The following is a 13,490-nucleotide window of genomic DNA, read 5'->3' as shown; positions in this document are numbered from 1 at the left end:
CTGTCTGCTTGACCATTTTGTTCTTGGCACCAGCAATACCCTCAGTCACAATCACCAGTACTGATGATGTTCCTGCCAATACCATAGAAGTTTCAGTACCCATGAGACCAATCATCTCTAATATTGTAGAGACATTGCTTCCCTGTAAGGAGCTCCTTGCACAGGTTGAAACTTAATCAGGATTCTCTGGTCTGGCAACATACATGGTCCGCACAGATGTTTCAGGACCAGTGTGTCCCAGTGGAGGGCAAGTAGCATGAATCCCTATGGGGCAGTGGGCTGCTTGCAGTGAGCTGATGGCAGGGCCACTCAGCGTGTGACAGTGGGGATGCCCAGCGGGGTTGGGAGCTGCGGTGTGCAGCTGCCCTGTGGATCCTGGAATCCCATTGCAACACGTGTGGCTGCCCTGGGTTCCCATAGCCCCAGCACAGCATGTGCAGCTGCTCTGTTGTTCCTAGATCCACGGCACTAATGGATTCCCAATAGGGTCAGCAGGGTAGTGGGGCCAGCAGGAGGTGGGGAGTTGGCTGGGAGGCCAGCGATCGGTCCAGATGGGCTGGTGGCAGGGGTCCATAAAATGACCTCCCCTGGTTCGGCAAAATCCCTCATTTGGGACTGGTCAGGTCCTGAGGGTGCTGGATGAGGGAGGTCCAACCTGTAACTCAAGAGATTCTAGATTAGATCAATAACAATTATAAAAAGGTTTAGAAATGTAATCTGTGTTGAAGTGGTTTTTTTTTTTTTAAATGGTCATGTTTAGTCTTAAGAAAAGAAGCCTAAGCATGAACCTGATAAGTCTTCAAATATATTAAGGGCTGTTAGAAAGAGGATGATGATTAGTTGCTCCCCAACCCCATGAGTAGGTATGTCCTGGAGCAGTGCAGGCTCCAGGGCAAAAGTGATGAATATGTCACTTCCAGGAATGCTGCACCAGCCTATTGCTCTGGTCTGTAGGGCTGAGCATGGTCACCCTGATTCACCTTATCCTATATGAGGACTGTTTTTATAGAGGGACAATGAACACTTGAGCTGAAGTGTAAAAAAGGGTTATGGTTGAGCTAAATAAGAAGTTACTTGGAAAATTATCCTTATTTAAAAATAAGATGTTTGCATGGTCTTTGAAGTTCTTGGACATCATCTCTTAAAATGGATAATCAAGTCCAACTATCAAGGCCTTCCTATCCGTTGTGTAAAAAGTATAATTCGACAGGTAAGATTTGCTAATGTGTTAATTTATTTTCTTCAGTGTTGCTTTACTCTGATATTAATGCAGATCATACCAGGAAGGATACAATAGGTATTAATTTCATAGGTCTTCCCTTCCTCACATACATTTGTGCATGTTGCTTGCTTTGCTTGTGTAGATACTCGTTGGCTACTGAGCTCTTTCACAAAACATGATTTAAGATCATTTGAAAATAAGGAAATCGGTTTTCTTCATTATAAATTTACCACAACTTCGTCTTTCATACTGAGCTACCTTCAGAACACAAAACACAAGATCAGTAGAAACTAATATAAACTTAATATTTTAAAAATCAATACTAATTGCATCCCTATCTGAAAAACACATACTCAGGAGATATACATTAAAAAAAGGTAGGATTTTCAAAAGTGTCCAAATGATTCATAGAATCATAAAATACTAGAACTGGAAGGGTCCTCGAGAGGTCATCAAGTCTAGCCCCCTGCCTTCACAGCAGGACAAAGCACCATCTAGATCATCCCTGATAGATGTTGATCCAACTTGCTCTTAAATATCTCCAGTCATGGAGATTCTACAACCTCCATAGGCAATTTATTTTAGAGATTAACTACCCTGACAGGAAGTTTTTCCTAATGTCCGACTTAAATCTCCCTTGCTGCAATTTAAGGCTTTTGCTTCTTGTCCTATCCTCAGAGGCCAAGGAGAACAATTTTTCTCCCGCTTCCTTGTAACACCCTTTCAGATACTTGAAAACAGCTATCGTGTCCCCTCTCAGTCTTCTCTTTTCTAAACTAAACAAATCCATTTCTTTCAGTCTTCTCGCATAGGTCAATTTTAGGGTTTTCCCAAACATTGGCCAGTCTTGTCCTAATATCACCAGATAAGCCAGCGGCCGGGAGTGGTGGGCATTCCCACATGAAAGACCTCCTCTCAACTGCATATCTCCAGTTTACCCGGGCAGTTGAGTAGGGTCGGGCGTCCCCAAGAATATACTCTAACTGTATCATGTCCCTGGAATATATGAGGCCAGAGAGAAGTTCCTCCCAGATGATTATTTGTCTACAGCCTGAATCAACTAAAGTGGTTGTTGCAATCCCTCCCACTTTCACTTGACCAGTAGTTTCTCTGGGCTCTGCTTCTGGTCCTGTTTTTCTAGCTACACAGAACATTCTATAATAACATTTCATGTAGGGACAGTCTTTATGGAGTGCCCTTCCTAACCACATTTGTAATACTGGTCCTGATTTCCCCTGTGGTTATGGTAGTCTGGGGAAGCATGTGTGTCCCAGGTCGGGATTACCCTAACTGGATCTCTTTCACAAGATGCTGGCATGGGTGCCTGCTGCTTGGCATAGTGGCAGGGACTTATCCCTTCAGCCTTGCCCTGGGAGTTTAGAAGGATTTTACATTCTGAGGTTTGTTTTTGTCTGCCTTTGAAGGAAGTTCCCTCCCCCCCATTATTGATTGAGTGATTGGGGATCAGATTTCTTTAGAGAAGCAGAATGAAGGTAGCTATGCTTTCCTTATTAACATTTTTAGGAATACTCTCTGTAGGGAATTAAACATTTCTTATTTACCATATAAACTTTATTTTGCATTCTCATACAAAGTTAGTGATGTGGGCTGTCCTTTTCATTTAGGTTTTGAGTTGGATTTGTATAGATATGGAGTCAAGTATCAGAGGGGTAGCCGTGTTAGATATAGATATGGATTTACTTTGATTCATTTTAGACTAAGGATGTTAAATATTGGTTAATTTACTAGTTGAGTAGTCGATGGAATTTCTCTCGACTAGTTGATAGGCATTTCTATATTCCTCTTTTTGAAATGTACAAAGGCCCCAGTGTGGGTTCTTGTACATTTCAAAGGAGGAATGTGGAACTCCGTGTGCACCCTGGGGCCAGTGGGAAGTCCCACTGACTCTGGGCTGCATGTGGGTGTGCCAGCTTTGAAATGTTCTAGAGTCCCCATCCAGGGCTCTTGTGCATTTCAGAGTGGAAGCACCCTCATGGAGCCTGGGATCAGTGGGGGGCATTTCAAAGTGGTAGTGCTGCACAGCTGATCCTGGGCTAAGCTGTGCGGCACTGCTGCTTTGAAGTACTCTCTCTTCCTCCCCCCCACCCGTTGGTGCCTCTATCTGATGTAGGCAGCAGGCAAGGGGGGAGAATCGACTAGTCCTTAACATCCTTATTTTAGAAATTCTTTAGTTGTTTTTTATTCTATGGGTGCGTCTAGACTGCAGGCTTTTTTCAGAAAAAACAGCCGTTTTTCCGAAAAAACTTCACAAACACTGCTGTTGCGTTCTTCAAAAGAAAATTGAAAGAACACAGGGGTTTTTCCAATATTGGTAAACCTAATTCTATGAAGAAGAACACCTTTTCCGAAAGAGGCGTGTATGGACGTGGAAGAGGGAGGCCTCCAGGAAAAAGTACAGGTACCCTGATGGACACTCCATCCAAACTAATCACAGCTCTATAGTTTGTCTCCTGCCAGCTCTTAAAGTTGCAGGCACCCTGAACTAGCCTTGTGGCAGGAAGCTGGCCTGGGAGCAGCACCCTGACTGCATGGCTCTGACTGCTGAAGGCCTGCTGACGTATGGCACAGCCACAAGCCCCCCCAAGACTCCTCTGGCCCGCACAGAGAGCAGCACCAGGGCTCTGAGGACCCACTCAAGGGCACCAAACATTGGGTGCCCTCCAGATCTGGGGCAAAGATCCTGTGCCTCCTTGAGCTGTGGGGCGAGGAAGAAACAACGCAGGATCTGTGCTCCCAGAGGCATAATGCGGACGTTTATGGGTGCATGGTCGAAGCTCTGGCCCAGAGAGAACACCATCCCCACAGCTTGGACCAAGTACGGAGCAAGGTGAAGGAGCTCCAGCAAGGGTACGCCTGGGCCAGGGAACGCAGCACTCGCTCCAGGGCAGGACCCCACTCCTGCCCCTACTACAAAGAGCTGCACCACTAGAGTCCATACTAGTGGACTCGGGCCTGGAGACACCTGTGCTCACCTGCCTGGAGCTCCATGAGGAGGAGGAGGAGGACGATGACGATGACGAACAACAGCTGCAGCAGGAGGACACTGGCAGTGTCATCACGCTCAGCCTGGAGCTGGAACCCCAGGTCCTGGAGATCTCCCAGGCATCATCTGACACTGGGGATGGATCACCAGGTGAGTGCTCTCATGTTGTCACACACACGGGGTGGGGGAAGTGGGCTCAGAGAGGATGGGGTGTGATTGTTGCTCAGCAGGCTTGGCCTGGACAGAGTGCTGCTGTCCATGCACGTGCAAGCCTGTGCAGCAGCAGTGTGCACTACGTGGTCTCAGGAGCCAGCCCCAGAGCACACATGGGCAGCTGCTCACAGGCTGGGGTGAGGCCCCACACAAATCTGCCCCCTGGGAGGGACGTCCTACCCCCACCAGCCACCGTGGGAAGCAGGCTGGGCACAAGGGCTCACATATGACCCCACACAGACTGAGGAGTGCCGCACATAGCACACGGCCATGCCTGCCCATGCGAGGCATCACCTACTCCTGCAGACAGCGCTGCTAGGTGCAGGTGTGTGTGCGGGACCGAGGGAGGGCCAGGCCGCTCCAGGTCCTTCTCCCGGACATAGGATCCCACTGTGGCCGCACACTTCCCTGGCCTGCTTGTCCAGTTGGGTAGGAGAAGCAGGCAGCATAGTCCCCTGGGCACCTCGGGGCCCCTGTGAGGCAGGGCCTGCTGTGCAGGCCACACATGGCCTTGCTCTCGGGACATCACCGTCCCCTACACCAAGGACAGTTGCTCGGTGCTCACAGAGGAGGGCACAGCCTCAGGGACAATGTCTGCGTGGATGACTGACTGCTTCTCCCTCTTTTTCTCCACAGCTGGACCAGATGTCACTGAGGGGCAATCCATGCCATCACAGGCAGCCGTCTGACCCCAGGAGAGCCGCAAGAGCTGTAGGGTCCACGAGGACCTCATGAGGGAGCAAGTGACAGTCTTGAGCGACATGCAGCAAACCCTGGCCCAAAAGGTCCGTGATGCCGCCGAGTGATGCAACATGCGGCAGGGCAAAAACATGCGTGCCGCCATCTGGAAAGTGATGGCACACCCGGCTTCGGTCCCCACTCTAGCCCTCCCCACTCCCGGTCCCCCTGCCATACCCATACCCCCTCCACCCTGCCTCCCCGCCAGACCTGACCCCACCCAACCCTGAGTTCGTCGAGGTCCCCAGACCCGAGGCGGCACTTGCAGCCACACCACGTGCAAGTCACTGCCCTGATCCCACCTCTTCACTCCTCCATCCAGATTCTCAGGCCCCGTCCTCCCCAGTTATTTTTTTGTTAAAAAATGTACAAAGTTTTCATTGTTCAACTCACAACTGTTGTTTTTATTGATTGTACAGGGAAGAGGGCAGGGAGGGGTTATGGTGGGAAAGGTATAGGGGGTCAAGGCACAGGGGATGTTGCGCTCCCCCAGTTCAAGGCGGGTCAGGAAGCACCTGAACCTGGCCTTGAGGTGCCCGAAGGCGCATTTGATCTGCATGTGGGCCTGGTTGAGGTGCACATTGAATTGTTCCCTGGTGGGGTCCGGGTGGCCAGTGTAGGGCTTCTTGAGCCATGGCATTAGTGGGTAGGCTGTGTCCCCAATGATGCACAGTGGCATCTGTAAGCCCCCCATGCGAAAGTCCTGCTGGGGGAAGAATGTGCCAACCTCCAGCTTGTGGTAGGGGCTAGAGTTCCTGAATATGCAGGCATTGTGTGCCCAGCCTGACCATCTGACAAAAATGTCCAGAAACTGTCCACGGTGATCGACCAGGGCCTGCAGCACCATGGAGAAATAGCCCTTCCTGTTAATGTACTAGGTGGCTCGATGCAGTGGTGCATGGATTGGAATGGGGGTCCCATCAGTTGCTCCTCTGCAGTTGGGGAAGCCCAGGGCAGCAAATCCAGCCACGATCGGGCCCAGGTCTCCAAGGCAGATGACCCTGTGTAGCAGGACAGAGTTAATGGCCCTCACAATCTGCAGAAGGAGACAAACGAACACACAAAACATAGAATGAGGAGGAGTGCCTGAGCCCTTGGGAGGTGCTCATCCCCCCCCCCCAAGCACCCTAGTGTAAGCGGGGGAATGGTCCGCTATTGTGGGGAACTTTCCTGGCTTCTATACCACCTCGGTGAAATGGACCAGCGAAAGGATCTGAGTCACCGCTCCCACTTCCTTTACCCCATGGCTTCCCTGATCCTGAGTAGCAGAGTCCTCGAAACCCCAACAAGGCTGGGCCCAGGTTTCCTGGGGCGTAATCCCCAACCTTGTAGTCATTAGGGGCAGGAGTTAGGGTATGTCTACACTACCATCCTAGTTCGAACTAGGGTGGTTAATGTAGTCATTCGAAGTTGCAAATGAAGCCCGGGATTTAAATATCCCGGGCTTCATTTGCATCTTGCCGGGCGCCACCATTTTTAAATCCCCGTTAGTGCGGACTCCGTGCCCGCGGTTACACGTGGCAGGGAGTAGGTAGTTCGAATTAGGCTTTCTAATTCGAACTACCGTTACTCCTAACTAATGGGGATTTAAAAATGGCGGTGCCCGGCAAGATGCAAATTTAAATCCCGGGCTTCATTTGCAACTTCGAATGACTACATTAACCACCCTAGTTCGAAGTAGGGTGGTAGTGTAGACATACCCTCAGGGTGTCCCCACTCCAAGGTGCTCTCGTCACACTGCATGGTTTTTTGGCCCAGTGATCATGTCATAAGGTTCAAAGCAAATACAATGTATTAAACATCAAAGCTGCGTCTAGACTGGCAAGTTTTTCCGCAAAAGCTCTTGCTTTTGCGGAAAAACTTGCCAGCTGTCTACACTGGCCGATTGAATTTGCGCAAGAACACTGACGATCTCATGTAAGATTGTCAGTGTTCTCGCGGAAATGCTATGCTGCTCCCGTTCAGGCAAAAGCCCTCTTGCGCAAATGTTTTTGCGCAAGAGTGCCAGTGTAGACAACGTGGTATTGTTTTGCGCAAAAAAGCCCCGATGGCGATCGGAGCTTTCTTGCGCAAAACCGCGTCTAGATTGGCACGGACGCTTTTCCGCAAAAAGTGTTTCGCGGAAAAGCGTCCGTGCCAATCTAGACACACTTTTCCGCAAATGCTTTTAACAGAAAACTTTTCTGTTAAAAGCATTTGCGGAAAATCATGCCAGTCTAGACACAGCCCAACTGATTAAAGAGAAAAGAATAAGAAAAAATGAGAATGGTTAAATGAGAACACACAGTCCTGCTCTGTAGCACGGGGACATCAAAACAGCAGCCTGCAGAGTGTAAGGACAGTTCACAGTCTCTTCCTTATAGGCTCCTTAGAGGCCTTGGATGTGCTGCAGGGGGGCTGCAGGCTGGACACGTTTGCTCTGGCAGTGACCACACAGCCTCAAGCTCTAAGTGGCCAGAACCCTCTCCCAGTCTGGCCTGCTGGGCCTCTTGCCTGGTGATATCTCCCTGCCCAGAGCCTCTCCCTGCACTTTGCTGGTCCCAGCTGCTCACCACACCCAGCTGCTCACCACACCCAACTGCAGGCTGTGCTGCTTTACTAGTCTCCAGCTCCTTGCGTTGCTTCTCTGTCCCTTTTGGCTCTCTGAGCACTGCCAGTCTGTTGCTCAACACAGGGTCTGCACTCCTTGGACTGTGTGTGCCTGGCTCTGTTGCTGCAAAACTGCCCCTCAGCACAGCTTGCACTCCTTGGGCTGTAAGTGCCTGGGTCTGTTGCTGCAGGACTGCCTCGCCACACAGCTTGCTCCTCTTAGCTGTCTCTCAGCTCTCTCCTTGCTCAGAGACCCATAAAAATCCGAGCTCACAGGGAGGACGGGGCCTGGCCTCTTATTTTCCTCACTGGCCTGTCCAACCTGTCAATCAGGCCGAGCTGAAGTGTTGGCTGCTTTCCATTGTCTCTGGGGTCTGTCAGTCTCATGGACCGTTCCCCTTTTGATACTGGGAGCTGGCCAACCAAAAACTCCCACAGTTTTAGTAAGGGGCTAACAGTTCCCTTACACTAGGAGCCACCCCCTATGAAGCCGCCCACCCAGCAGCAAGGTTGTGTGAGGGCTGGTGGCACAACCCACCCTACTCTGTTAGGACGGGCCTTACCCCCACTCCACCCCACACACCCCTTTCCCGAGGGTCCCCTTTTTCCAGGATTCCCCCTCCACCTTCCGCAAGGACTGCAGTCCAAGAGTGCCTTACCTCCATGAAGAGGATCCCGTTGGTGGACTACCCCATGCCGAACTGGTGGCCCACTGACCGGTAGCTGTCGGGGGTGGTGAGCTTCCAGACGGCAATAGCGACCTGCTTCTCCAGAAGGATGGCAGGCTACAGATGGGTGTCACGTCTCCGAAAGGCAGAGGCAACCCAGGCACACAGCTCTAAAAAGGTGGCTTTCCGCATACGTAAGTTGTTGAGCCACTGATGGTCATCCCACCGCTCCATCACCAGCCTGTCCCACCAGTTGGAACTGGTGTCCATCCTCCAGAATTGTCTCAACCGTGAGGCGCGGGCCAAGGGCATTGCTCCCAGACTCAGACAGAGGGATGCACATTTGAGCTCTGAGTTGAGCTGGGGCAGTATCGTCAAGACAGTCTGCTCAAACTGCTGCAGAACCTGCAGCATGGCTGTGTGGGGCCATTGCATGCCCAGGGTCAGCTCCGGCTCCATACCAAAAAACCCATGCTGTGGCATCCAACAAAGCTGGGCAACCAGAGCATGCATTGCTAAAGCTTTGCTGTTCCTCATGGAGGTAGGCAAGCACGCAGGAGAACTTGAGAAATGGCTGTCCAGGGGGGTCCCTTTAAGCATGAGTCTCAGACAGCCTTAGGCAACAGCACCTGGAAGTAACTGCTGACTTAATACCTTGGCTGAAGAGGTTCTGGGTGGCCTTTTATGCCAGAGAGCATCCAATCAGTGTGGACACTCTCTTTTGAAAAAGCAGATCGCTTTTTTGATGCACCTGTGCTGTATAGATGCTCTTTTTCTAAAGAAGTTTTTTTGGAAGAGCTCTTCCGAAAACGCTTCTTTCGAAAGGAGCTTGCAGTCTAGAGATGTATCTAATCTCTATTATTAATAGAAATAATTCAGGAATAACTAGCAGTGCATAACTAGTATTATGGTCAGTTTTCTCTAGCATGTATTCCCAGTATCTTTTTCACAATAGGTACTCAGAAAACTGATGGCCTGTTCACTTTGCATGGAACATGTTGAATTCAGCTAATTGTTTTCTATCCATTTCAGCTAACTGACATGTTCTTGTTTTAGGATGTCTATTTATAATCTCAACCAGATGAGATCAGTGTTGTGTTTTTTTCTTAAGATAATTTCCCATTAGACTTGTAAAGTGATAGTTTTATATAAATTGATGAATCAACACATCCTGTTTTTATGCATGATTGTTGTTAATCTTGATTTCCTTAATATGTTATCTAAGGATGATTAAATTGGTTCTGGTAATGTAGATACAAGTAACTTTTGAGAACAGTTTCTCAGTAATAAATAGCTGTAAAACTAGTTTAATCCAAATTTTATCAGGGATGAAGGCAAATCCCTAGACTTCGATAACATGATGAAGTATGAGCAAAAAAGTCAAAAGCTAAAATACTTCCAAAATCAAGTTACTAAAAATTAAATTAAGAAATCATTTAAATAAAATGATCCTCTCCTAAAAATATACATCTTAAAGCTACAAAGAAACTGACATAATCCAGGCATGCTTCATTTAAAAATAAGGTAGGTGAATAATCATCTATGGAAGGAGGGAGAGAGTTACATATGGCCGAGTTGGGGTGAATGGGTAGTAAGTGGAATTGTATGTGTGGTACGACTAGCCTCAGTGCTGCCAGGTGGGTTCTCTCTTTAGGTATACAGCTTTTCATGTTTTCTATGGTTTGGCATAGTTAAAAACTACACTGAAAGCTTAATTTTGTCATGAAACATTCCAGCTGCTGCATTCTTTGCTGCACAATAAACATTTTTATTTAAAATAAATTCTTTCTCTGTTTGCTATAATGCAGACATTTTGAGGGTAACCTTATAAATCTTTACTTTACAAAGTGCTTAGTTTGATTTAGAACACTGGTTGAAAATTTGGTTATAATCTTATCCAGCTGCATAAATCAGGCCTTGTTTTAATTAGTAACTGCTGTTTGAATTGTGTAATACAAAATTTAATTTGTTTTGAGCAGCATTTGATCTATTTTTCCCCCAGATCAGAACTTTTATTAAATGTTATATAAGAGCTGATACTGTGAAGCTGAAAAATGGTCTGTTGCCACAGGGAAAGTCCTGTTATTCCAGTGGGAATGGTTGGAAGTGCAGATTTATTAATATGGAAGGAGTCTCTCTTTGGGCAGTAAAAATTAAAGCACTAGTCTATCTGACAAGGAGCATATTCTGAAATTGAAAGAAACCAAAATTAGTATCTTGTATTCTCTCTGTGAACATTCTTGATTTTGGTTTAAATGAACCATGTAGCAAGTAATCAACTCTCCAAGGCATATTGGTCTGCAGTCCTGGTCCTGTGGATGGAAGGAATGTTAACTGTCAGTGAGGGGGCATATGATGGTGACAGAGTCTCTTGATGTGGTGCGGTCTAATTTTTATATGTAATACCTTTTCCAGTGAGAAACTATATCACAGTTTGAATCCCCCTAAATTACATCAACAGGGATATTAACAGAATATTTCCTTTCTACATTTTTGACATCCGGGAAAATGTAGCATTTCTTATCCATTTCATTCTTTCCCTTGATGATGTGAGTAAAAACTAAGGGTTATTCCCAGTCTCAATTCCTTACAGAATTATAGAATTAGATATTTTTTTCACACAGGTTTAGTGCTGCATCACACTTTCTATTTTTAGATTATAGTTATCTGTTTAAAACTGGCTAAGAACATTATCTATAAATTTTAACATTAGTATAATTCTTTGTCATCTATCATGAAACTCACTGTTATTTATATACAGCAATAAATAATCATGTGAAATTATGTCTTTATAATACAAAGGATCACTATGTTAGGAAGCCCGTTAAATACATTTGTTTTAATTGAAGCTTTTAGGTCTCTTTACAGATGTGCAAGAACTGTTTTCTCTGTAATAATATGTATACCTTCCTAATGCAACAAGATAACATTTTTATGGTGTTCATAGTTTCTGTTTCTTGAGACTTTCATATTCATTGTTAAAAATGTATCTTAGCAGGATTAGTGGATAACAGAAACAAATTAAATATAGTTGCCTCTACAGTTAAGTTGTTAGGGCATACCTAGAATATGGGATAGACAGGTTCAAGTCCCTACTTTGCCTGCTGTGGAGCAGAGACTCAAATCTGGGTCTCTCCTAGGTGAGTGCCTGAGCAAGTTCTGGGTGAAGAATCTCTCTCCTGTTTTTTGTGAAAAATTTTGAAGTTTCTCAGCTTTGTTCCAGTGCAGAGCAGAAGAGGTTTTTTGAAATCTCAACAATTATTTCAGTACGTGTATATCATTTCTTAAAAAGCTCTAATCATGAGCACTTTCTTCATGTGGATATTACTTTGTGTTTTTTAAAAAACCAACAACTTGTACTGCTTGTCATTGTGTATCTTTGAGAATAAACTGGGGTTTCTATCCTTTAAGAGAAAAATCTGTGCTTTTTCACATGGTTTTTCAAATAATCAAACAAGTTTTGAATTAGTGGACCATACTTAACATGCAAAAATCTTGATTAATGAATCCAGTATTTGGTTTTTAGGATCCGTACATTTAGCTTTTAAAATTAATCATATCTTGAATGATTCTGAGAAGATTTGGATTAAGAATGTGTTGTGTAATGTCTTGATAAAATATTTAGAAGGGGCACTATGCTCTTGTGGATAAAGCACAGGAATTCTATTTTCTGCACTGCTGCAGGCTTCTTTAAGCAGCATCAGATAATTCAATTCACTTGTCTTTAATGGTGTTGTGAGGCCTAATTCATTTGTGACTGTAAAGTGTTTTAAGATCTTCTGATGGACAGTGTTGTAAAAGTGCAGATTAATATTATGAAGGTGTTATTTTTCCTTGTTACCTATTTTACACCAGCATTTATGCAGATTTATGTCACTGACTTATTATACATTCAGAATATAAACATATAAAATACTTGTATATTACACTGAATTCAAGTTTTCAAATATTACTGCATTTGAATTGGAATAATTATTCTTTGAATAGTAAGACAATGCATGCATTTATCTTGGTCAGACTGAAATTATTTTTCAACTGATTTTCTTGTATCCAGGTCCTTCAGGGTTTAGATTATTTACACAGCAAGTGCAAGATCATCCATACAGATATAAAACCTGAAAATATCTTGATGTGTGTGGATGATGCCTATGTGCGGAGAATGGCTGCCGAAGCTACAGAGTGGCAGAAAGCTGGTGCCCCACCTCCTTCTGGTTCAGCAGGTACAGTAATAGAGTTAAATTCGCTATAAGTAAAACTATATTGGAAAGCAGATTCTAATAATAACATTTTCTAGTTATTTAATATATATTTTATTGAATTAAATGTGTGAATGTTAATTACTTTGATGTATTTCTAGTTAAATGCAAGTATTCATTTATACTACAGAAAAGCCACCTGAGAGATGTTTTATGATTCTCACATTGGTGTGTTCCCAGTATTCAGAGTACAGTAAAATAGGGAAAGTAGAAAACTCAGTGGGCATTGCTCAGACCTTCAGGGCAGGGGGCTGGCAGCCTGGGGGTGCAGGAGTCAGGGCATGTGATTGGATGTGGGAAGGGCTCAGGGCAGAGGAGTCAGGGCAGGGGGCTACGGAGGTATAAGAGGGTGCAGGGCAGGAGATAGGATAGGTGGGGAGCTCAGGGAAGAAGGCTGGAAGATCTTGGGGGCACCCCTGGCAGTTCTTCCAGTGGGGATAGGGTGCGTTGCATGGCCCTGGCTGTCAGCTCCTCGGGGGGAGGAGGGCTGTAATGGCCAGTCCTGGTGATGCTCCTGGGGGGGTGGCTAGCTGGCAGGGTTTTCTCCTTCCCCCATCTGCCAATACAATGGAGGGTTTGGGGGGAGGGATTTGGGACACGAGGGCCATTTATCCATGACTGGTGGTTGGCAATATGGAGAGACCCAGCCCTAGCTGGCCACTCTTTTCCTGGTGGGCCGTCCCCCTGTGGTCACTCTGCACTATAACTGTCCCTGCTGTCAGATTCTTTCCTTTCCATATTACAGAAAACAATCGGATTTCAGGCCTATGCTATTCTCTTGGCACACCCAAATCCCAATC

General features: G+C 46.2%; 1 protein-coding gene across 19 annotated transcripts in view; it reads left to right on the top strand.

Annotated features, from left to right (window-relative positions):
• SRPK2 (SRSF protein kinase 2) overlaps positions 1–13,490 on the top strand; it is a 249,951-nt gene that overhangs the window by 159,862 nt on the left and 76,599 nt on the right. For all 19 annotated transcript variants that reach the window (XM_075911279.1, XM_075910971.1, XM_075911389.1 and 16 more), the window contains 2 exons: positions 1,104–1,210; positions 12,489–12,654. In XM_075911279.1, the coding sequence (XP_075767394.1) occupies positions 1,104–1,210; positions 12,489–12,654 (273 nt within the window). The remainder of the gene's footprint in view (positions 1–1,103; positions 1,211–12,488; positions 12,655–13,490) is intronic.

Source organism: Pelodiscus sinensis, chromosome 1, assembly GCF_049634645.1.
Source record: "Pelodiscus sinensis isolate JC-2024 chromosome 1, ASM4963464v1, whole genome shotgun sequence".
Taxonomy (NCBI): Eukaryota; Metazoa; Chordata; order Testudines; family Trionychidae; genus Pelodiscus; species Pelodiscus sinensis.
The sequence above is the reverse complement of the archived record's forward strand: the minus strand, read 5'-3'. Positions and strand labels throughout refer to the sequence as shown.